This window comes from Mycteria americana, chromosome 5 (genome assembly GCF_035582795.1).
Source record: "Mycteria americana isolate JAX WOST 10 ecotype Jacksonville Zoo and Gardens chromosome 5, USCA_MyAme_1.0, whole genome shotgun sequence".
Taxonomy (NCBI): Eukaryota; Metazoa; Chordata; class Aves; order Ciconiiformes; family Ciconiidae; genus Mycteria; species Mycteria americana.
The window spans coordinates 63043319-63069147 of record NC_134369.1 but is presented as its reverse complement, the minus strand read 5'-3'; the positions used below and the strand labels follow the sequence as shown (position 1 = coordinate 63069147).

Genomic DNA, 25829 nt, shown 5'->3' with positions numbered 1-25829 from the left:
TCATTTGAGATAAAGAATGATTAATGTACTTATTTGAAGAAAGAAGGATACCGATGCTGAAGGCAATCAGCTGGCTTGGGCTGACCCAACACTGTGTGTTCATAATAGCTTAAAAGAACTCAAGAGTTTATGAACATATTTTCTTGTCATTGAGGGATAGTAATGTTACCATTGTGTCTCGGGGCAAGAACGACAGACTTCAAACTAAGGCTAAAATTGTTCCAGCCCAACAAATTCCACATCACTTTCTGTTATGACACCCTCACAAAGAGAAATTGATAAATATGCTGTATCTGAGAGAGTTCATCACTCTAGGCTTCTGAAATTTCCTCAGGAATCACAGGTTTCATATAGTGCACCTCTTGAACTGTAGTTCTGAAAGGTATTGCATTTCACAAGCTCTATCATTTTTTAACACTATCCTTTTTTATTGTTATTATTTAATGATCTGAAGACTAAGTGAATAGCCTGGCAGGCAAAAGTCTTCTGTGAATCTCATTTCTTTGTTCTAATCCAGATGTAACCAGTATAAATGGTAATCTAGGAAAAATGCAAGATTTCAGTGTAAACCAAAATAATATCTGGGCTGCTTACCACATCATTATCAGCTCAAACTATTCATAATTAATTGAAGTTCTTTTCAGGTACTAATTTACAGAAGAAATGAGAAGTCATTGATCATGTAGCAACTAGAGGGTTTTTAGGATGTAGTTGTCCACCATCACATCCAGCTACTGAGGTGCATACACCTTATGTTCTAGTTGGAATCCTTTCGGCCAGAAGTATCTGTATGTGCACAGTACACCTGCATCCTGGCAGTCCTACGCTTCCTACAGAAGACCTGAGGGCAGAGAACACAAGCTGTGCCTCCACTTCCTTTCAACTGCAGAATCCTATATAAGCAGAGTTATGAGGCAGTAGAAGAGAGTAAGACAAGAAACATAGACTACATATCCTGAACAACTCTTTGGTGCAGACTTAGTTAAATGATATTTCATTCTATTAGTGATCATCCACGCTATGTAATTCTACTATTGGTGATTCCAGAATGTTTCAGTCACAGATGGAATTATTAGTTACAGCATCTTTAAAAGGATACGTAAAAAATATTCTCCACCCTTACATCTGCCAAAAGGAAATGCTTGGGAAAGGATAAAAATAGGCATTCTTTCAGTATCTTTTTGCATGTTCTGGAATTCAGTGGGGTAGGGATTTTGAATTCCTCAATTTTAACAGCTATTGAAGGATCTGTCTTCCCTGGAGTTCCGATTCCTTTTTGTATTTGTTTATATATTTGGTTTCTAGCACAGCCTGTGGCAGTAAATTCCAAAATTAATTATTGGCAAATAATTGGCAAATTATTGGCAATGGCAAAAAAATCCCTTTTGATTTAAAACTGCTACCTGATTTCATTGCAGCTGTGGGGGAAATTATGAATAATAGTGAATGCACATGTTTTCAGACTTGAGAAGCACCTATCAATACAGTCTGTCACTTTATCATTAGTACTGGAGGCATTCAAGAGGGTTAATTGACCATTTATAGATTCAAGTATTTCTGCCTTGGACTCAGTGATGGAAGACATAAATGTGGATGATCACTAATAAATTGTGGTCAGTGAAATCTCATTCTGCTAGATGTTGGTGAGCACCTAGAGATAAAAGGAATCTTGACAAGCAGTCATGGCCTTTTTCTTATGGAAGTAATCCCTGAAAGGCACAAGGTTGACTGGGGTCAGGCCTGTAGCCATACAAAGACACCACTATTTCACAATACTTCTTCCTCCAGTGCTACATACTATTAATCTTGAAGGGAGAAATCCTGAAGCTGTTTGCCTTAAACTTGTTTAAGTGACCCTGCAATGTTGGTGAAACCTAAATCAAACAATAAAATACAACTGCTGCTTTTCAAATATTAGTACTACATTTTCATCTGGCAATAAATAACATTTCCCAGCAAGGCTAACTTGAAAGATGTTCTCTTTCCTTTGAGGATAATCTATCACATCTGCAGGCTTATTATGTACCCAGGACAAAATTGGGAGCTCTTAAGAGTTAATACACAGTTCACACTTCTCAGTTGACTAGTGGGAGGTTAGGGGTTATTGGACTGGGGGGGAGTTAGCATTATCTGCTCCTCTCATCGTAAGGACGAGAGCAGAAACCTTTCAGTTTTATGAGGACATGAGCCATTACAGAGTACCTCCTCTTTACTGAAAGCATTACAACAGGCAGTAGACAAGGGGGAACAAGCAGCACATCAGTTAGCCCACACCAGATGGCAGCACAGGCACACGAACAGACCCGGATACATTAGCCATAGAACTAAAAAACCAAAAAAAATACGGAAAATATATTCTATTCCTCTCAACTCTCAATTTCAGTGTTGCTTAGGAGGAATCACTGCAAGTCACATTATTTATATCATGCCCTTTGGTATTACCAAGTTACCTTTTCCGACAGAAACCCCCATCATTAATGGCGAAGCAAAGATTTGACATTGTTTCATTTGCCCCCAAAGGTGTTCAACTGCAACACTTAATTTGCATACAACACTCCGCTGAGAAATACTGTTGTCTAAGCCATTTGAGATGCCATTTTTCTATTAAACCTACCTCACGATGTGATGTTTATATGAAGTATGATGAAGTATGAACTATGATTTATAATTCACAAGGATTAGTAAAATGGGTGTAAGAAAGTAATGCTTATAATAAGCCTGAAATTGCCTATTATACAGTTAGTCCTCTGTTTAAGTACAGCTTAAAATGATTTCTTAGTTTAAGCATCCCCTTATTTTCCCCAAATCTGCCCCTATTTTTGTGGATACCATTGATTCTGTCTGTTCTTCAGAGGATGACTGGATATTACATGATCTTCAAATCATTGAGTGAATAGTGAAAAGATGAATACAAAAACAGTATATGGAAAAGTATTAATGTATTTCATGAATGCAATCACATACCATTAATAACTAAAATTTAGCTTTTATTAAGCATGACCGCACAACAGAAGAGACAAATACATTTTATTTCACTTCTGCATTTTACTCTGAAACCACTGACCTCACTTTTAGGGCTAAAGATTTCACGAGTAAAAATAAGAGGAAAGGTTGAAACAAAGATGCCATAAATCAGTAATTCAAAGCATTCTTCTGCTATACAGGAAAAGAAATCATATAGTTTGCTGTATGAAAAATTAATGAAGAAATTGTATCCAGTATATGAAGTTATATTTTGGATCAGAACATAATCTAGATCATCAGTTTCCTTTGACCTCTAGTTTTTGGTTAAGAAAAACCCCAAACACCTTTGCTGTGTGGCTTTTTGAAAACCTAAGGACAAAGAGAACAGGAAAATGCAACTTGCAGTTAAAGACAAAAAATCATGCCCCATGGCTTACGAGCTTTTACACAGAAAATGAACAACTAAGCCTAGATTTGCTTTAGCTTTCATGTACCTTGTGATAAAGCTACTCAGAAGTATTATTAAAATGAAAATTGCATCCTGCTTTAAGTCAGTTTGTTTTATCAACAACTCATCTTCTCTCTGTCAGCAAACCTTGCTTTTTGAAAAACCATTAAGGTATTCCAAACTGTATTTTAGTACACTTACACTAATCTTATGGAACAGTCTTGCAAAACAAACATCCAAGGGTTATATAGAAGACAAAAGTAATTTTTAGACTAGTTGTAATACCTCTTCCTCTGAAAGACTTTTCTAGAAATACTTAAACATTCAACACAACAAGCTTATGTAGCTGATAAAGACCATTTCCTCTTTCATGCTGTTTTTCAGATTGGTCAATGATACGCTGAGAATCCACCTAATCAAAAGAAGCAGATGAAAGTCAGAACACATTCTTAATACTGTTTTCCTATATAGCATAGTTAAGGAAGAGTTTTGAAGAGTTTTGACAGTTTCAAATCATACAGGCATTTCAGTTCCATGCCACACATTTCAACATAAGAGCCAGTACTATGAAATACTGTATCTCATGGTTTGCCCGAGTCAGAATACTATTCCACAATCAATTCCAAGGCATTACAGGTAGTATTTTACGTGATGATGTAAGAAAGATGTCTTGAGATTCTTCAGACTTCAGATGCAAGTGGGGAAAATCCTGATCCAAGGCCTATACATTAACTTGTTATATAAAGCTAAACACCAGTATAACTGAATAGGAGATTATCTTCATAATTCCAAGGATAACTGAATTTGAAATATGAAAATAGAAACACTTCAGCTTAAGGCAATATATCACGACACACTCTAACCCCTCAGTGAATGCCTACTAGAAATACATGCCCTTGGTGCTCATTCACTGTTGTCAATCTTTTCAAGAGAGACCTAAACCCCTCGTTTCTATGCCTCAGGGTGGGAGAGGCACAGGGAGGGTGTGTGTAGCAATCTTACTGCTGCACTCAGTAATTCCTCATCCCCTTTTAATTAGAAAATGCACTTGTTCATCAGGAAATCTAGTGACCTGCAGAGGTCCTTACAGAAAGAAAGGTAAGATTTCTAACAGAGTAGGAAGCTAGACTTTTCAGCTTTATGAAACCCTCCTGGATTTCGAGAAAACTGCCCCTCTATCTGATCCCACCACATTCATTCTAAAGCAAGCCACATTTCTGTCTGCTTAAAAGGGAAAAGCCACCTGAAAGCACAGCAATCCAAAACAAAACTCAAATGCACTGCATTCAGATAAATCCTAAACAAGGAAAATCTATCAATCTTTTTCTTTTAGGCCACAGCTGCTTAATAGAAAGAAGAATACAAAATTTTAACTTCCAACAGATGTAAAGTTGCCTTTACAATCTCTTGCAACTTAAACATCATGAAGTGTTCTGTTTGAAAAGGCTAAATATTTGTATACACAAAATTAAAAACCAAACCAAAACACCCAACAAACTAAACAGACTCTACAAAAATAGGATATCAATAGAGACTGATGTATACACCACAGTTCTTATGCCTTAAATTAGACTCTACAGTGTTTTCACTATCTTTAAATTCAACACTCAAAAAAGACATCCTTCCAAAGGAAATTCTCCCTTTGACCACTCTTAACTAACTGTACTGGGGTACTCTAACTACTCTTTTTAAGCAGTGGGAAATTATCTTTATACTCTTACCTGATTCCATGCATACGGCTTCTCATACCATGTAGGAGCCATTATATCTCGCGGTTTTGATTTGCAGATTAAACTGAAATTACATAAAAATAGCCTTAAGTAATACACTTGTATTTGATTGATTATAAATACATAGGAATTTTTATATTAGATACAACTAGGCATTTATGAGGTGTCTGTGCTGAAAGAAATCTTACATTTCCTTGTTAATCTAGTCTGATTTGTTCACTTCTGTGTACTTTGCCCCTCTAGTGTAAGAAGTCAAAATACAAATTTTCACAGGGACGTTAAGTGTATCAAAATATATTTTCCTTTAAAGAAAATAATGATTTTTTTCTTTTAATTTACAAAGTACTAGAATTTGCATCTGTCATTTATTCCATAAGTTTTATGCATGCTTATTCACTAGAATGTATAATACAACTATTTTTAGCATATTTTGTTTTGCATGACAACTCAATTACTACAGACTGTCTGCTCCAGTTATTTCCTCAAGCTGTGCAAAGTACAACAGTAGTAGACTTTAATTAATTCTGTCTAGATGTGTTTTTCAAACATTGATTTTAGTCTTAAGTAGTGGTGACATCTCGTAAACACAATTAGCTTTTGAAACATGGGAAAAAAGTCATGAAAGACTGTTCAGGCTGAATTTTTACATATTTACTCTTATTAATGAAAGGTTACGTTTTTTCCAAGACATAAATCAAAGTACAATCAGAAAAAAAATATTCAAAATTAAGAAAGATTTTACACAAAGGAAAAGACTCCATCATGACAATAACCAGACTGCCTCTTCCTTCAAAAAGGTAAAACAAAACAAAGAAAAATTAGCTGTAGAATTGTTGGAACAGAATCAGTAAAAGCACAAAGACTCCAAGAGAAAAGTGCTACCACAGAAAGATATAAAATCCTGAAGAAAAAAAAAGCCCAGAAGGCTGATGAGAATGACTGAGTCAGGCAGTCAGCACTGACTGAACTGGAGAACACGTCGATGCCAAGGACCTGCGCAGGCTGCTCCTTCCCCTCCCAATTGGCTGGAGATGTCTGAACAATCAACCCAAAAAAGGTGCCGAAACAGTAACAAGTATTCACATGTCTAAAGAAACAGCAGTGACATTTTTGTGCTTTGAATTTAGCATGTAAGTGTTGATGTCCAAGCATGAGCTCCTGTCATTATCACAGTCGCCTCCAAAGAGGTTTTGTGGTTTTGCTTCTTTCTGCCCATCCACTTTCCTTGACTTCTCCCTACACTTATTACCACATGAATCATGCAAGCAATCTTCATTCAGCTTTGAAGTCTGAACACGGTACTACATGGCAGTGTCCAAAGGCAATGCAGACACCAACTGGCCTGAGGTACTTGGACACAAATAGGAAATTAAATATTGCATCAGCAGTACGCTTGACAGCTGGTATTTTACCAAGAGTTTTGCAGAGGGGAAACACCAACAGCTTGCTGTCAGCCTGCACTGGTGCTCCTTCAGCTGAAAGCGCAAGCAGCGTGCACCTCTGAGGTACAGCCTTTGTGAAGCTGTACCACCACTTTCTGGAGGCACACACAACCCACTGCAACAGCTGGCTGGAAGGTGCCATGTCTCAGAGAAGAGCAGCTGACCCGCTGGCAGCACACGCAGTGTAGCACCCAAAACAAAAATAATCACCTTGCTCCCTTGTCATATCCAACATGCCTGCTGATCAGCTAACAATCTGGTATCTCCAGATCTTCTGGCAATTGTTTATGCTCTTTTAATTTCATTTCCAGTGCCTCAAAAGGTAAGGCTGACTCCCCCCGCACTTGTTAATTTATTATAAAATGCACCACACTGAATTTTCTTTCAAATTTTGGAAATAAGAAGTATGGGCACTTGCTTTCAACTAAAGGCATTGTAATAATTTTTCACAGCTGGGGAAAAAGAAATCAACTGAACAGGTACATTCAAAAACAAGAAACACCTGAAAACTCAGCATAAACAGCTATTCTGATAATCATTTTGATAACATAGGGTAAGGGCAGCCAAGCTTAAAAGCTTCTGATCTTTATTAGCATGAGGAATTGCCTCGCTTTGGCATACAGTTACTTTAGAAAAGCTCTTTTTGCAAAAAAGGTCACATTTCCTGTCCACGAGGCCAATACTAGGGAGCATAACATAACTCTTAATTCACAGCTGAGCCCGAGTTCTTTTTGAAGTCTGTTCAGCACAGAGCCAGGTAAGGATGAGAAAAGTCTACTGATGATACAGACAGCACTAAAATGCACACTACATTTACAAACAAGGGAAGACTTTTCACAGCATGCTCAGCAGTGGCAGACATTAGAAGGAGCTGTTACAGGGATACTTCCTTGAACTGGCTCCCCCGAACACTTCCCACACACCACAAGGTGAAAAAATTCTCAAGACTGGCTGCACTGACTCACAATAGTTTTTTCAGAACCACTACTTGTTATGAGAAGCAGGGAGGCCTGCTGGAACAAAAGGCAGGTGGCCTAACTTCAATTCATAAATTTAACCTGGGACTTCCAGCAATTAACTTGGCCAACACCCATCCTACACAGGTCTGTTGAGGGAGGAAAGGCAGCACACACAATTCAAATTTAATGTATAAGGAGAAAGAATTCTAAATCCTTCTGCACTCCTATGCCATAGGACTTTACTAGCTTTGTCCTGGGTGCACAAAGCAAAGATACATCAGAACTGGTATCCTGTAGAACAGGTTTTACAGTCTAGGTTTTATGACTCTTAAGCGATCAGGCTTCCCTGAAGAACCAGTGCTTCCAAAAGAAGTCTAAAGTTGTTGAGTATACTGCTTTATAAACAAACAAATTAAATGAGAACATATATTATTTCCCCAAAGCCTAATCTGAGCTATGCTTCAAGCAATCATTTATTCTGGTTTTGCTGAGACTGTGAAACAGAAGATCTTATTTCTACAAAATTATTACCATAGAAGTTTCTGACGAACATTTTCCTGCAGCTGTGTCATTCTCCCTTGTCCAGAACACATTGCACATTCACAGAGCAGCTTATTAATGGCTGTCCTTAGGATGTTTATCTGTAAAAATACCAGCAACAGAATATAAAGCACTCTAAACCAGCACTAGTTCTGTATTGTATTATACTGACATGAAGGTGGTTGTGGCACCCATACCACTGCATTTCAGCTGGAATATTATTAACATAAGTAAAAACATCTGAAGCTTTAGAAACACTTCTTCCTCCAGATGCATCTCTGCTAGTCAAAGATGTTAATGTTCAGCCACTTGATATCACAATCTTCAAGGTTACTCAGATATGCCATAAAACCTACAGGCTACCACTTGCCTGGATTTTGTCCAGCACAGAATTCCTTCTGTGAAAGTTTTAAGGATTTTCCTCTATCTGTTCATAATTTTCACATGCACAACAGCTTGGTGTTACCATTCTGGTGAAGGTGCCATGAATACAGACATCACACACGCCAAGTCAGTGCTTCCAGAAAACAACAGCTCACAGATAAGTGCACCAGCGTGTCCACGGTGTCCTTAAAAAGCCTCTAGAAACCACTAGTCATCACCTAATGTACCTGCTCTGTACATAGAACTAAATCAGGGCATGTGAGGTCCTTCACTGTCTAAAGCACATGTCAAATACCGCCTACTGTCCTGCATAACAGAGTGTATGTACATACTTCCCTCTGACAGATCTCCGTATACAAGTTGCAAAAAGGCTGTAATGAGGGATACATAGGCTTTTATTGTTTGTTTGCTTGATCTGCTCTGGGAGAAGTAGCTTGATACAGATGACTTATCAGAGCTGTAAAATCAAACTGAAGACTGCGAGGCAGTAACACTAGGCTGATCGGTAAAAACCACAATAATCCTAAGACCATAACTAGCAAGTATTGACATCTGATTAGTGCAAAATCGATGCTTTTGTTTTGAAAAGTGTACAATGTATTGTTCTATAATATTTTATTTTGTTCAAAGTTTATGGAGGGGATAACTGTTTTTTTCTGATAAGAATCCAAGGTTATAGCAGGTAGTACACTAAAAAAACCCCAAACCACAACTTAAAACAAGTTTTCTTATTAAATCTAAGAGTTAACAAGCTCTGATGCACTGAATTCTACCCAATTCCTACTATAGCAAAAATTCTTATGCATGTTTTACCTCTGATATGTCTTCCACTCCGAAATGCACATCAAATGTTAGCTCCATGTCATTTTCTGGAAGCAGTGGAGCCCCACAAGTCTGACTCCAACCCAAACCGCACAGAACACCAGTAAAATACTTCCCACTTTTATCAACCCTATATGAAAGAGAAAGAAAACAGTCTCGCCTAGAGATGAAGAAACTAAACTCATATGAAGACAGACTTAAATGAATTTGTCTAAGCCATGCCAAGCAAGATACAGGTGTTTTAAAGAAACTAAAACAATTGAGAGGCATTCATACCTAGTCATACTGTTTTTTTAAATATAGTGATGAAACAAGACTAAAGTTCTGGTTATGAAAACATACACTTATAAAACTTAAAAAGAAAATCATAAGTATACAAAATGAAACTTTAATTAAGGAAAGCTAGCTTCACTGTGTCAAAATGACAGTCTACAGATACAAGAATTTAAAGAACACACAAAAATCATGCAAGTTCCTCTCCTCATGCAGATTTAAAACTTGCCTAGTACTACAGTTCATCTTCCTAGGCTTCCAGCATGACTGTCAGGAACTGTATTGCCTTATCATGAGGGTAGAGCCTGCAGCACCAATTCGTAGGTACATGAAACAAGTTATCTTAGCTACATACTATACCAAAAGGGATAAAAGATACAAGAATTACATGAACAGGAAGAGAATATACTAAACATTGAAAGCAGAGGAAAAAAAAAATTGTCACCAATTTGTGAGGGACCTAAAAAAAAAAAAAAACCCACAACTAACCCACAAAACAAAAACAAACCACCACTTTTTAAAACACATGAATACCTGAGTTCTATAGCAGGAGCAAACAGCATACTGAGGAGCACAAGCAGGCCAGGAATAGGAGGCATCAGAGATGTTTCCTCTAAAATCACAGTAGATCCTGTCACAAAAAACCAAACCAAAACAACAACAACAAAAATCAAATCTAAGGAGTATCTAATGAAAATAAAACCTCAAAAAGATGTAATGTAGAACTACAGTGACATATTTACTCATAGAACTATTCATATAAGAACAAAAGTCTAGAAAACTGTCCAAACATTTTTATTAAGCATTACCAGTTGCATTTGCTGATAAAGAAGCAGCAACCAACAACTGCTGAAAGGGATCTTCTGGAGCATCATGGACAACAACAGAGTTTATGCTTTCCTTTTGTATAAAAGCACTTCTGGGGAGGAAACAAGAAATATTTTCAATATTAAAAACCAAAAACCATAGAAACATGTAAAAAAAATTTTTAAATTCACAATGCAACCTCAATGGATAGCAGTTACTGGCTGAAGATTACCTGAATACCATTTAGCAGATGTATATGATGGTTAATAAATAATCTCTAAGACATTAAAGCACCTTTATTAAAACTATTCTTAAAATTTTACATAGCAATAGTGTGCATATTAGTGCAATTCAGGCCTGACTACTTCAGTCTTTTCAACGAATAAAAATTCTGTAAAAATCCGTAAGAGTAACTAGGATGGTTTTTGCCTACTTGTCAAAAGTCAGCTGAGAGCATGCCTATACTTCACAGTAAAAGTCTTTTCATACCTGAACTGGGATACTCTAGTCATACTGTAGCATTTCACCTCATAAGGACTGAATGGGCCAAAAACTGTTACCTTCAAAAACAGAGAGAACAAAAGATATTCTTGTTAGCCAGCACCTGGATCTCTCCAAATCAAAATCCTTTATCAATGAAAACAAAAACACATTTCAGCATGTATTAAGAAACACTGAATTGATAAATTGATAAACAGCATTTTCATTTCACCCATCTAAAACAAACTTTGCTTGTTGAGGCACCTAAACAAAAATAATTTATTTTCACAGGTGCTGGCAATTCATGACTTTCCTCTGGCATAAAACACACAAGCTCAGACTTCATAGAGCACCTAAGCAGGTCTTTAATCTTGAAAATATCTCACTTTATGAAAGTGAGTAGTTAAAACAGGATTACTCCTGTGGGTAAACTGAGCATGATTAGGTGCTTGAAAGCCTGAAATTTTGTCAGGTCTGAAACGGGAAAAGAATTACAATGTAGACGAGATGTAATCAGAATACAGAACAGGACACACATTTTCATGTTTTATATTCCAGCTTAGTAGTGACCAGATATCTCAAAATACATAAGTAAGAATAAATTCTGTGTTTGGAAATGGCAGTAGAAGAAACACCCACTGTTTCATTACTATCAGTTATTGGAGTGTTTGCTGCATCACCTATCCTAGCTGCTTACCTATTGCTAGCTGAGGAAGAATGAAACACTGTGTATAGTAAAAACTATGTTTACATTTTCTGAAAAATTGATAGGGTCGTAATCTTGCTTTTTGCTGTAGCTTATATAATGAAGACTACCACGTGTGGAAACATTGTGTTCAGTTTTTCAATTTTATCTTCGTTCTGCAGTGGTTCAAAGTGCTGCCTTAGAATGTGTTAGAAAAGTTGGTTCACTTAGCTCTTAGGCTGTACTTCAAAACTTTGTTAAAAGCTGCAATGGTGGTCGCATTAACGCTTTCTACCAACAGAAGGTAGAATGCACTATGAAAGGCATATGGTTTGGCTATTAAAGGTACTTTCAGTCTTTATCTCCATTCTAACAATGTGAGAAGCAGGGTCATATAACAACATACCAAAACCACCACTCAGGTTACCTTATGGGTTGGTGCACCGGATTTATTGTCAGAAAACAAGTTCAACAATCTTTCAATGACATGCTTTTCTTCCTCTCTTGAAGATACAGGCATTTTCTCTTCTTTCTTTACTTGGTCCAAAAATAATCCCTTGAGCAAATCATGGCTTTGCTACGTAATAATGGAAGAGTGTTAAAACCATGAAACAGCTATGTTTTTCAAAAATTTTACGAAAAAAGTCCTACACAAAGAACATGCATACTCGCATATGAATACAAAATCAATGTTCTTATTACCTTTCAGATTATATAAAACATAAAAATGGAAGACAGTTAAAACTATGAGACAGTTATATTTTTTTCAAAGTTTCAAAAAACAGTGGAGCAGTTCAATTGATGCCATTATCTCCTGGGAAACATCTCTTTCAAAAGGTGTCTCAAAGCAGCAATGCTTTTGGCCAACAGCTCAATATGAATTATGCACATACACAAAAATACATTGTCCCGTTCAGGTATTAATCTTGCCTAATCCTATGGCATTAGTCAAGACTTCAGCTCAACTTCTCAGGACTTCAGACAGCCTGAGCTGAAATGAATTAGTATAAGGAAAGTAGATGCAGCTTACTCAATACATACTTGCGATTCGTATGATTCTTCTGCTAGTTCAGCATAACATTCTTCAATAAGCACATCTCGAATATTCACAAGCTCTTTGCACCTTGAGTAACGGAAAACATCCACATGCAGAACACTATGCACAAGTGAATACACCTTCACTAGAAGAGTATAGCCATTTACTAGTGAGGCGAATCTCTGGCTGGCACTGTAACTCCACCGTTCCCCACATACAAGAGATTTTGCAGATGGACGCATCTTGCATATCTTGAATTCTAAAGCCTAGAGCAAAAACATTGAAAACAACGCTTGCCTGAGTAGAAAATCAGCATGAAAATCTTTCATCTTGTCAACAAACTGTTGGAATTAATAACTATAAATTACTTCATAATTATTGCAGTGGCTTATGTAAATTCCCAGGACTGCTGTAAAGCTACTGGCATAATTCCTATTCCATCATTGCCAACGCAGCTACACATTACATCTCATATCACTTCAATATTGTACATAGTTGCTAATGAATCAGAGCAAACAGAGCATAAATAAAAGATAATTCAGTATTAGTTCACCATTGACATTAAAAACTTAGGAGTGTAGAGATGTCTACTCTGGAAAAAACTTTACAGTCCACAGTTCTTTTCAACTAAGGTAACAGAAAACTTGGCAAGACCACTGCAGCTATTCTGTCCCTGACAGGCAAGAGTAATTAAGTTCTCACTTAACCCCTTTCCACAATCACTATCTGTAATTATGTCTTCGAATGAATTTACAACAGAAACCCTGTTTTTCTTCTAGCTGGTCATTAAAATTGGTCATTAAAAGATTAGGCCTGAAGTGGAAATACATTTCCCTTTAATACATCTGAAGAAAACACAAAAAAGGATGCTTCTTGCCAAAATTAATTCTACTTATTTTTTTAAATCAATTATAACAAAACCAAACAAAATTAACCCTGTCAAGATCTAACACTAAGAAGAGATAAATAAAATAAAACCATACTTCTGCTGGTTCATTTCTCATTTTCATCATTAAATACTTCAGAGAATAAAGTTAGTATGATACAGCTGTTTCAATTGGCTTAAAAATATCTGAATGAGGACTGAAAAGCTGAATTTCACTTGAAGTCTCTAGTTATTTGTAAATATAGCTCTGCAAAACCAGACACTTCTAGCTTTGTGAAATTTAAATCAGGTATCTCCTATCTATTTGTCCTGTAACTAATAGTGTAGCAGAGCAGGAGCTTTGATGGAACAAAAATACTCTGCACAGTAACTGTACACAAGGTACTTGTCACTGCAGACTTGTGCCATGCAGACAGAAGAGATCCTATGCCGCCACTTATCTGTAGTGGGAGCAGCGAGGTTTAAGCAGAGAACAATACATTAAACTAGTCATTGGCAATTTCTCCTCTCTGGGCTGTTTTCTAGGCTGTATATACCTCTGTCATTTGCTCAGAGGTTCTTTAGACTAAAGCAAAGATGATCTACTGCTCAGCCTGTTACTCCTGAGCTTTGCATATAAGCAGGCAATAGAGGAACCAGAACAACATTCTCCTTCTAGAGAGAAGTTCTACTTCTCATAGAACTGATGGACAGCAAAGAAACTGATAACCAAAAGCAACAAGCAGCAAAAAGGCAGCTGTTAAAGCAATTTCCTCTCTCCTTCCGCTGTTCCTGTGATTACAGGTGGGAGATAGATCCCACTATGTTGTCCCCACAGAAGCAGGACTAGTTCAAAACATTCAGTTAAAAAAAATGAGTACAACAATGCTTTTTACATCCAGTCAGGCAGCAAGTTCAGGCTTTTCTTTTTTTTTTTTCCTCTCTCCTTTCCCTAGCAAGTGCCCCTGAAAACAAAAGGCTAGATAACATTTCTCTACAATTAAATACAGTGCAATTCAGTTACACACAAGAATTACTACTGTGTGCATACACATCTGTGGAAAACATTTATTTACACACCTATTAGTGAAGGTGATTTGTAGGTACTCCCATTAGCAAAATACATGTTACTTCATTATTATTATGAAAAGCGTTATGATTTGAAGTACACTTCTGTTTGCCAGACCAGACATGAAAACATCTATTAAGCAGCAAACAGCATCACCCCTACCTGGAAAGGAAGCTCTCTAAGACAGCTTGGAATTTCTTTTAATTTCTTTAAAGGCACTTTTGATCTATTGCCATAATCCACAAAAAAAACCTGGAAAAAGAATCAAGAGCATCTGCAGAGATTCCACAACATTAAAAGTAGCACTTTTAGTGGCAAGGAAAGCAACAACCTAAGTTTAATAATTCAGTACAACACAATCGTATCAAGTGAAATGGAAGCAAATTCAGAGTCTGGAAAACATGCAAATGAAGTCATGTCAAAAATAATAGGTCAAATTTTATCATCTCTATTATTTGATCCCTTGGCTTAAACATCCACTGGTAATGCAAATAATCTGCTAAATCTAGAAAAGGCAAATTTCTCTGAAAGGCTCTAATTCTCTCCCTGCAATTAAATCTGTATAACCTTACATCTTAACAGCGAGTGATACTACCTAACAACTGCTTTTAGATAAGCAAATGCTAACATGGATCGGGTGACTGTTTATAAATGCAAAAGAGAAAGTGATGAGATTAGCACTGTTATTCACTAGTTTTCCAGGACTTTAAACAGATGACAATGTTCAGCATTAACTCTATAGTGGTAACACCCAGCTATGTTAAGAAATCAAGACATTCAAAGGAAGAATGGGCTGTGCAAAGGCCAATCTTACAAAAATAAAAAAATCTGTCCTTAACTGCTGAAAAGTATTGGCCTGAAAAACAAATCCCAATCTTTAACTGTGGCACTAACGTCCATTACTGATATTGGCAAAAAAGCCAGAATGTTCTGATGAATTTGCTGATGATATAGAACTCAGCAACACAAACATCGATACAAAAAAGATCACACTGAATGGACCCGAGAACTCAACAGGAACAGGGAGAACCAAATAGTATGAAGTAAAAGATCATATCCATTTGGAATGGATATGAATCCAAAGGAATCATATCCATTTGGAATGGATATGAATGGAATGGATAGGAGACAATTTCTGCTCCAAAAATGCTCCATTATTATTTATAAATTCTAATTAGTTGGAAATTACCAAGGAGACAGAACTGAGTATAAGATGACAAGAGGTGGTCCATGCAAAAAAGCTATGAAAAGGCAAATGTGGCATGTGCCATATGAAATATTTTTGAATGCAGAGGAGAAACGCTGTGTTGGAAGAGGAATGCTAGCATCATTGCATAAGCAAAGGCGAAACTGTAAGTACAGGAGCATGCGTAATTCTGCTTCAGAAAAACTTGAGATCAAAACAAAAATAGTGTAGTGAGATGGAGACCAGGTGAACAGAGCATCAATGTAGTATGTGAGATGAGAAAGAGTGCAGCTTGCTTAAATTAGCAAAACAAAGTCCATGAAGAAAAAGATAGACAAGAAATGGGAGGGGAAAGGAAAGAGGAGGAAAATAAGAAAACCTATGTAAACCAGGGGAAGAAACACTGGCAGAAAAACAAGCTTAGACGCATTGGCCATGAATGACTGAAAACTGCCAATGCAGTGGGGGCAAGAAACTTACTTTTCAGATGGATCTCAATATATTTATGAAGAGGAAGTGATGAGACTACTGCCAGCAATGCAGCACTGGCCTCTGATCTAAGCATTCCTTACCATGTTTTCAAAGTTACTGGAGGTTTCATTCTTTATTTTGCTTCGCTCTACTTCAGCACACAAGACACTTTACTGCATCAACAATAGCCTCTCAATTTAATACTAAAATATTCCTGTGTTCTGGAATAAAAACCTAATTCATCTATTCCGGCAACATTCTATTAAGGTTTTATTTTAGTTCTAGTTCTCCAGATTTCTTTACTGGAATATTTATAATTATCATGAACATAGCACTTCATTAAAAAAAAAAAAACAAAACCAAACCAAAACAAAAAACCCCCACAACAACACATAGCTCCAATATTGTTAACCCAATTACATTCTACCAATTTGATATGGCATAACATATCACTGTACCTCAGCAAAATCTCCACAAACATACAGAATACGAGCTCTATAGTATCCTCCGTTTTCCAGATGAGTGAATGGTGCCAGACAAACCAACTCTGGATGTGGAGACACTGGCAAATCCATCAGGTTCTGGTAGTTAATTTCAGCAGTTAGAGCCTGGAGTACAGTCCTGTTCTTTTCATCTATCCTGTAACCCCAGAAGTGTCCAACTTCTACTATCTGAAAGTATAAAAATTAGACTATATTAGACTAAATTAGACTATATTTCATATTTTTATTCTTCTACATCAAACACAAAATGCACCTGAGCAAATTACATGAAAGCACTCCTACTCCTGACACACACATAGAAATGTTCTCATACTGCAATAATGCAGTGAAGCATCTCTCTCATAATTAGATAATGTTATTTTAAAATGTTTATTTGCTGTGCAACTGCAATATACTTTTCATCTAAACAGACCCTGACATAAGCATTACTAGAACACAGAATATTAAGGAAAGAGTGCTTTCATTTTTCTAAACCAAATTAACATACAGAAAATATAAGGTATACAGTTGATTAGACAGATACAAACAAATATGGTGCACTTTTCTTATTAGTGAAAGAATACCAGTTAGCTACATCTATCAGCAAATTGGCATTCTTACTGTTATGATTAGCCATCCTTTAGGAAACTGAAAAGATCACACCACTATTTAAATAAAATTGAATAAAATAAATCATCTTTTCAAATAGCTTACTGAACTCATATACCACTTCTGATCCTATATCAAATGCTCGTGATAAAAAAAAGAATCTTTATTTACAATACATACGATCATTAAAGCTGATGTACTAAACAGAAGTAGCATAGATAGCTAAGTGATTGGAACGCGTCTGATCAAATCCATGAACATTTTTGATCCAAGAGACTTAGCTGAATAAAATGAAGAAAAATACTCTTTCCTGCACTTGCAAGACATGTCACTACTATCAAGAGCTTTTTTAATACTTCAGCCTATAATTTCCACTAGCTCAGTATTTTGGATTTTTAAAATTATTATTATTCTTATTATTTCAGCAGCATATATATTGCTTGCTATTACTCAATTTCTTGAGAAGATGATAGTTAACACAAGATTTAAAAATTCTCAGCTTCAGAATTCAGAAATATTTATAAATACATATAATTTTCCCCTAACACACTATCTTTTATGCATGCAATATTATTCCGAATGAACATGCAGTTCTGTTAGTTCATCTCATTTCTCACATCTACAGTTTCGGAAGAAAACTGCCAGTTAATAATAACCAGGTAAATGGCCCAAATACATACTGATTCTCATTTCTATAGTGTACACAAATATTTTACCTCTCCCATTAATCCTCTTTACATTTATGCCTATTTCCAGCTAACGTTTACTGCCAGCAAATCCCACAAATTTTGTCAATTTAAAACACTGAAATTTATTTGCGACATGCAAGTACTGTTTAACAAAGAACTACTAAGAATTAGACCAAGAATATTTTCCATACCTCTTACGGATAGCTCTGTGCTAAAAACATTAGTACCTATTCTTTTCATTTAAGCTTGTCAGATATTCATCTCTACAGAGTTATCTAGGTACTGTTTATTAGATATGACCTACTTCAGATGCAGAACATTCCTACCTCTGTTATCTTGATGGACAGAAGACGATTTGGGATCATCTTTGACTGTTGTAAAGCACCAAATGAGATTTCCACAGGCTCCACTGTCTGCTTCTGACAGTCCACATTTACTCTAAAAAGTTTATGGAATACATATGCTAAATACTTCACTAACAAGTGAAAACTCAAAGAGTTCAACTTTTTTGCTTTTATTTGCTTCCCAAGGTGTCCCTAGGGCACATTTATATACTTAATGACTTTTACTTAGAAATATATTAATTCAATTAGAACATAAAATGACTACACAGAACCAAAATACTACAATGAAACAATTTGAATTCCATTATGACCAAACACAGGAAGATACATACCCAAGACACAGCTGTGCCATCAATTTATTCGATATCCAAAGAATTAAGGTTAAATGGTGAGGCTTTTTACTATGGCATGCATTCTAAGCTTATTTTTAAAAAATAAATTGAGTACACTACAGCACAAAAATAAATTCAGCATATCTTTTTTTTAATGTATAATATTCCCTTTACTTGACAAAAGTTAAGAACTCTAAAATTAGTCTTTCAGCCTAGGAGGCTTCTTTCTTGAGTCCCTCAAGAATTAATTTTCACGATGATTTTTAATGCTGTTTTGGAGACAGTGAAACTGCTAAAATATTTTATTAAAACTAAGTAAAATAACTGGAAGTGAAGTATTCACCTGCACTTCAACCTTTCCAGTTCATTCCTGCCTCCCTATTTTAGATTTCATATTTTAAAATATTAAAATGGCTGTAGAACAATCAGGAGCGAGGCAGATTACCATTTTATCAAGTTGCTTGTATGACCTGAAGCTGAGAATTGCATACAGCATATAATAAAGAAACCCACATGCCAGATTTTTCTAGCAAAAGCAGGTGCGGACCAAAGAGACTCACGACATTGCATTCCTCATCAGTATTTTCTGTTATGCCTCTCCACCTTATGTTGTTACATTTCTCCCCAATTTCTGTTGTTATACTCCTCCCTCCCTCCCTTTCTTTTATGTCCCCAAATGCCACTCCTTATTTATTTTGGTTCTAGCAATCCCCACATTGTCTCTAGCATGAACAGAAATTACTGTGCACATCCGTATTTCCATGAGCCAAAAGCAAATGGACTAGAACCCTTTTTTTTTTTAAAAAAAAGTGTATACTTGGAGTTCTCTTGAACAGTAAAACACCTTTAACTATAAAGAAGTATTTAAGACAATCATGTTATTTCTAGTCCTGCAAAAACAGTCTGCTTCTACAAAGTTTACACGTCTGTTTTCTGAACCTAATATGTCTTCCTTAGTGACACTTCCCAGGAAATTCCCACTGAATCCAACAAACCTCATTTCAACTTTACACTACAAAGAAACCCATTTTCCATATACAATGCAATTACCTTAGAGATTCCACGCTTGCATCTGTCACACTTCGCAATTGCCTTTTGATATCATCTGGATAATGAACATTCAGCTCAAGAGGAATTTTCAGCTGTGACATCTTGACTGACAGGTACACTGCAGGAAGAATCTTAAAGCCCTCCATTGGGTTACGGGAGAACTCCACAAAAGCCCTGGGGAGTTCAAATAAAATTGCAATAAATACTTGATAAGGAATCAAAACCCAACAAAAAAACCCACAAAAGCCATCATTTCTTCTCCCTGTCTTTATCTTAGCAGGCCAGCAAACAGTAAAAAGTAGGCTCCTCACAGGCTTTGCCTACTGCTCTTACGCACCGTAAAACTTTAATTATCATGATGGTTATAAGAAAACTTTCTAACATTCTCACAAGCACCTACCAAATTTACTGGGCATATTTAATACAAATAGAAAGGATGTGAATAAGAACAGAATTAAAGATTGGAAAGCCATAAGAAGGGCTACATGAATTCAACTTTGGACAGTTGTAGTCCAAAGTTAGTCAGAAGATTAGCTAAAACAGCCAGTCATGCATTTTGTGTAAAGCCATCTGACTGTACAAATGAGATAAATTCAGTATACAAGTTGGAAATATAAATACAGACAGATCGTCTGCAGTTAAGGTCCACTGTCAGACAACGGAAGAGGCAAAACAGAAGGCAGTCTCTAACCCAGCTAGTTTATCTAATGTTACTCCAATCCACGCGTATCAAACTTCAAAACCACCTTTCTTACTCTAGCCAATACATTAAAAATGAATTACTGATTCCAAAGAGATATGAAGAAATAAACTCATTTTGTCAGTGCACCATTGACAAAGAAAGAAATTGATTACTAGCTTTGTAACTGATAACATGAGAAAGGCAGGATACTTAAAGTATTTTATACTTACTTTGACCCATCATAGGCAATAGATTTTACCTGCCCACACTGTCTAAACAGTGACTGCAACTGTTTATGGTATAGATATCCATAGGGAGGAATATTCTTCAGCTGTTAAGGAAAAAAAGTTGGATACATTCAATTATTTTAATACATTATTAAGTTCACCTAAATAGTTAGCATTCTCCTTCACTTGAGCTGCAATAGTGATATACAATGTAAACCCCAACAAATTCCAAAAATGATATATACTATATTAAATTCAAAATCTCAAAAGACAATAAAATCAGAGTTTTGCTGCTAATGCTGCCCTACTGCCTCAAACCAGTAGATAAATGTTTTCTTTCTCTAACTATAAATGAAGCAGCTTCATCTGTAATTATATATATTTCTTTTCTATTTTTTCCTAGAAGCTGTCTAGTATCCTTCTTTTTGCTTGTAACAGAAAAGTAATGGATTGCTATGCTTCCTTGTCCACCATTGGGAACTACATCCCAGGCAGTGTGCATAGCCTGGAAAACAGGAGGAGCTACAGCCCTGCACGTCCTGGCAGAACTACCACGTATTGAATTACTGAGGTATGGTGGGACAACTTGCACAACTGGAGAACACTTACGGATGGATACGTGCTTCTTAGGAATGACAGACAGAGAGCAACCTCCTGGTCTCCCCTGTGTGGAGGAGTAGCTCAAATGTAAGGTGCTCTTATATGGAGCAGACAATGGGACAACCCAGCTCTTGTGGGTCAGGATAAGAGAAGAGGTCAGCAAGGGTAACACTGAGGTGAGAATTTTTAACAGACCATCACTCAGGATGAAGCAGACAATCTTTAGGCAACTTGCAGAGGTCTCCAGATCACAGACCCTGCATCTTAGAGGGAGACAATAAGGTCCCTGATAACCTGTTAGAAGGGCAGGACACAAGCTCCTAGATTTCTGAAGGGTGTTGAAAGTAACTTAACACAGGTCATGAGCCAAACAGGGCTCTTCTGGATCTACTGTTAGCAAACAGTGTAGAACTTGTGCTAATCAACAGCAGCCTGGGCCAGAGCAACCAAGGAAGAGGGGAGCTCAAGATCCTGAAGAGAATGGGGAAGACAAGTAGCAGAATACACATCCTGAAATCTAGGACAGCACAGTTTGGTTTATTCAGGGAACTGGTAGGTGGGATCCCATGGGAAGTTGCAGATATCTCTGTGCTCAGAGCTTTTTCCAAACCCAAGTGGATGAAGGCCTAAGCAACATGGTCTGAATTCACTGTTAATCCTGCTTTGACCTTATCATCAGACTAGATGACTTCATGAGGTCTCTTCCAAATTGAATTATTAAATGATTTCGTTATTCTTCTTGGGTTTTAATCCTGAAACCACTACAAATTGCTGAAGTTACTGGAGATACAACATCTTTTCAAAGGCATTCTGTTAAGAATAACATTCTAGTTAAGTATATTGGATTGCATAATGTTAAGTACAGTGGATTCTATACATCGTATATAGTTAAGTATAATGGATTATTACTTCACCATGTATGACCAAGGCAACAACAGGCAGCCATGCCATTTCACAAATTCTGTGAGCTAAACTAGCTTGAAAACTAACTCTACAAAGCAACAGAATAGCTTTCTCCTACTTTAACACCTGGCTCACTCAGGAGGCAGACGAGATCCAACATAAGAAAAGGGCATGTGCAGTCAAAAGCAAAGCAAGACTCCAGCAGCACCAATTTACATCAGTTTAAGGCTGTAGTTTCACAACTATTCATATGCCACTGTAGGCGGATAGCCATTTCTCTACCTTTTTCCTTACTCAATCATCTCTCAGGAGATCTTGCTTTAATACAGAATCACAGAACTGCTAACTAGCAAGTTCAAACTTCTGGACTTTGAAGTCTTTTTCAGGGGCTATACAACCATCTATTCTTCTCTTCGGTTGTTACAATCTTACACAGGAAAGAATAGATTATTTTTTAGAAAATCTTCAAATGCCTTGACATTATAGTACTAAGATCAGCTGCTGGTCAAAAATATGGTCTAGGTCAGACTGCAGAAACTGCCTCAAGGCAAGATGATTTAGAGAGACAAGAGATTGGGAGGAATAACTGCCTTTTATATCTTTGGCACACACCATTAGGAGCACCACACGGCTATAAGAAGAGTCTCTCAGACTGAGAGCTTGAGGAACATGCAGCACTTGTGCCCAGGAAGATCATTTACACTGAGGAAGACACAGCAGCTACTTCTTCCTTCTTCAAAATAACATGCAGTTGATACATGAGCAGATCAAGATCAAGAGTTACATACATTAAAAGTAAATAGCTCCTTAGATTTAGCAGTTTAATCTTAATCAATGTTGCTGTGGCAAGACTAATCTTGTCTCTATTCCACCAGACTGAGTCTAGTCTGTTAGGCAGAACTTTTTTTTTTTTGGCTTCAATATCTTGAAACAGTATGTTAAAAACTTCAAAAACATACATAAATGTGTTTGTGCACACATATTGCCATGCCAGCATCTCCTTCAGTACAGAACTAGCCTCTCTTCTTGGGTAAGCAGTTAAGGCACAAAAAAATTCCTTGTCACTAAGCTTTTATGAGTTTCTCTCCTACCTTTTCATCTAACTATTTGCTCTTGTGCCAATACAAGTCTATTCTTTGAGGCTCACTGGTTTGTAGGTTTGTTTTCTTTAAGCGTAGGTCATGGTTATTTTACAGTGTTATACCTAGTTCAGATACACCAAACATTTTCCTAGTTTAGATTGTGCACCATTTTGCAAAATCAACACGGTCATGTCAAACTTGCACTTATGCAACCAGATAAAAAATATTTCTAAAAGAATACAACAAAAAGAAAGCAGAGTGCAATACCTGAGTAACCTTACAGCAACAAGCATGTATACCATGCACTATCAAGTACAAGATTACGAAAAAGTAACATTGAAGTTGCAACAACACATTTCATAAACAGTCACTAAAAAGTACCCTTGATAGTCCTGTTCTATTTTTCAAATCTTATTAGTTTTATGAATGTTGTTTGCTGTGCAAGACTAGCAATCAAATGCATAGAGGCAGTTCTCAGTAGGAATTCTAAAATTGCTCACCCACACAATGGTTATTATATTGTAAGAAAGGGAGATAGGAGAGAAGACAACTTACTAACTGAGGATCAGAGTAGATAATTATTTGTGTCCTTGCCCAAGACAGAACAAAACTTGAAAACACCGCCCAAAGACTACATATTTTTATTACTCAATTCTTTATTAAGTCATTCACCTTCTTAACATACCATTACAGTGGTTTTTGGATCTTTGCCAGCAAGTTCTCTCACAGCAATTTCTTCATCACATTTTCCAAAAGTAAAATAGTTTGGATAGAAAGCACCAGCTATTACAACCTGAAATCAAGAGAATATTTTGTAAAACACAGCAGATTATATCCAGTTTCTTGAACAGAGATACACTAGCAACACAAAGAGATACTGACAGATCTTCATATCAAGATTTTTTCCTGTCTCTTTCCAGGAATTACTGTCATTTTGACTAAACATTAACTTATGCAGATCCTTAAAAACATATTTTCATGAAAAGAGTTCAACTTCTGGAACAATTTTACAACATTTTAATATTTTTGTATGCAGACTTGCTCTGTGAAAAGTATAATTGTTAGCCCTGATATCAAGAAGAGCCTCAATTTTAAATAAATTCACATAAAATAGCTACATTAAACTTGTTCAGTTTTCATGTTACATCTTACAGTATTTAACAATTCAGCTCTGGAAAATTCACAGCTTACAAAGTTAAACCAATTGCCACTGAAACGATAAATAGGTCTGTGAAAATAAAATCACTACTGATCAGTCCAAATAAGACAAGAAATTTAACTGGAAATTTGACAAAGTTACAATAGCTGAAAGACATCTAATTCCCTCCCTCCCCCCAATAACTAATGAAGCCAGTTGGTGGTCCAAATAGAGCACTAAAAACAAGTGAAAACATCATTTTCAAAACTGTTAGTTCTTTGCCTTCCAACACAAACCATCCTTCTTTAGAGTATTTTTATGACCTTAACAAAGATTAGTCTAGATACACAGTTTAATTCATCTCAGTATGACTTGGTTTTATTTTTATGAACTGTCAGAAGTGAAGGGACAGCCAGAGAACCAATTCAGTGTGAATTCTGAACCATTAAAAATAACATTAATTATCCTTTTAAGTTGTCAAAAATAATTACTTTTTTTCACCTGTAATCTCAAAACCTACAGAGAATTTTGAAAGAGGTGTAATACTAGTTAATCAGTACTAGCATATAAAAATCCAGTTATAAATTTTGTAAATAATGGCTCTCCCCTGAAGTCAATAAAGCATTACCTGCAAAATGAAGCGTTGTTTGTATACACATTCCTGATCCATAGCAGATGGTTGAGCATTAACACACATGTTAAATGCTCTGACTCGCCTTTTCAAGTCGTGAAATAACTCTGCCACCTGAAATTTGAACTCTAAGTTACATATTAAACAGATCAAAGCCATCCACAAATTAAAATCAAATCTGTTTGTAAAAGTCTAAATAAGTGGGCAAACCCCCTTTCCTTTTTAGGTGACACTAGTATGTGTTTCACCTAATATACTACTTAGCATCTCTGCTTTGGAAAATAATTTCAGTACTGTGACACAAGCAGGTTTCTTGACATCTCTTTATAAAGTAGAATTTTGTAGTCGCAAAGCATATTATGCATATATGATATAGAACAAAATTAGAAAAAGAACTGAAATAACCTTGTACAAGATGATATACTGATTGTCCATTTAAATCATTTTGGGTTTGTATCTTAAAAGGTAAAAAACATGCTAACACCAACCTGGACTTCTGCACTTAACTGTAGCAGTGACCACACATGCTGTACCCTCAGTTCAGCAGACAACTGATGACTTTGAGATCAAACTTATATGCCCTACAGCAGAACATGCTCTGTTAAGCTTTCAATCCTAAGCATTTCTAAGAAGCTTCTATAAGCAGCCACTGGTCCTCCAACACAGTAAATGCCTTCATTGTCCCAACTGATTTTGGAGCAAATGTAGAAAGGTACAGTCCGCTCAACTGCTTCATATCTACATTTTTCTTTCTGCTGCTGGCAGTTTTAGTATACTAAAAGTCCTGTTATTTTCCTCATAGGACAACTACCATAATCAGAAACCAGTCTGTGTGGCTGCCTCAGTTCTGCAAATCCACTTCCACACAAGGAATTATAAAATTAGTATTTGAAAGTGTG

The 25829-nt window shown here is 36.4% G+C and overlaps 1 protein-coding gene across 1 annotated transcript in view; it reads right to left on the bottom strand.

The window, feature by feature from the left end:
• Positions 1 to 3085: 3085 nt before the first annotated feature.
• The window catches only part of TDRD9 (tudor domain containing 9), a 68058-nt gene continuing 45314 nt past the window's right edge, over positions 3086 to 25829 (bottom strand). Inside the window, exons 21-36 of the mRNA XM_075501639.1 lie at positions 24928 to 25044; positions 23847 to 23954; positions 20580 to 20680; positions 19668 to 19841; positions 18268 to 18379; positions 16620 to 16832; positions 14667 to 14756; positions 12576 to 12836; positions 11962 to 12111; positions 10859 to 10929; positions 10372 to 10481; positions 10097 to 10193; positions 9281 to 9419; positions 8075 to 8184; positions 5134 to 5206; positions 3086 to 3824 (exon numbers count right to left, since the gene is read on the bottom strand). Coding sequence (XP_075357754.1) covers positions 3729 to 3824; positions 5134 to 5206; positions 8075 to 8184; positions 9281 to 9419; positions 10097 to 10193; positions 10372 to 10481; positions 10859 to 10929; positions 11962 to 12111; positions 12576 to 12836; positions 14667 to 14756; positions 16620 to 16832; positions 18268 to 18379; positions 19668 to 19841; positions 20580 to 20680; positions 23847 to 23954; positions 24928 to 25044 — 2022 coding nt within the window. The 3' untranslated portion in view covers positions 3086 to 3728. The remainder of the gene's footprint in view (positions 3825 to 5133; positions 5207 to 8074; positions 8185 to 9280; positions 9420 to 10096; positions 10194 to 10371; positions 10482 to 10858; positions 10930 to 11961; positions 12112 to 12575; positions 12837 to 14666; positions 14757 to 16619; positions 16833 to 18267; positions 18380 to 19667; positions 19842 to 20579; positions 20681 to 23846; positions 23955 to 24927; positions 25045 to 25829) is intronic.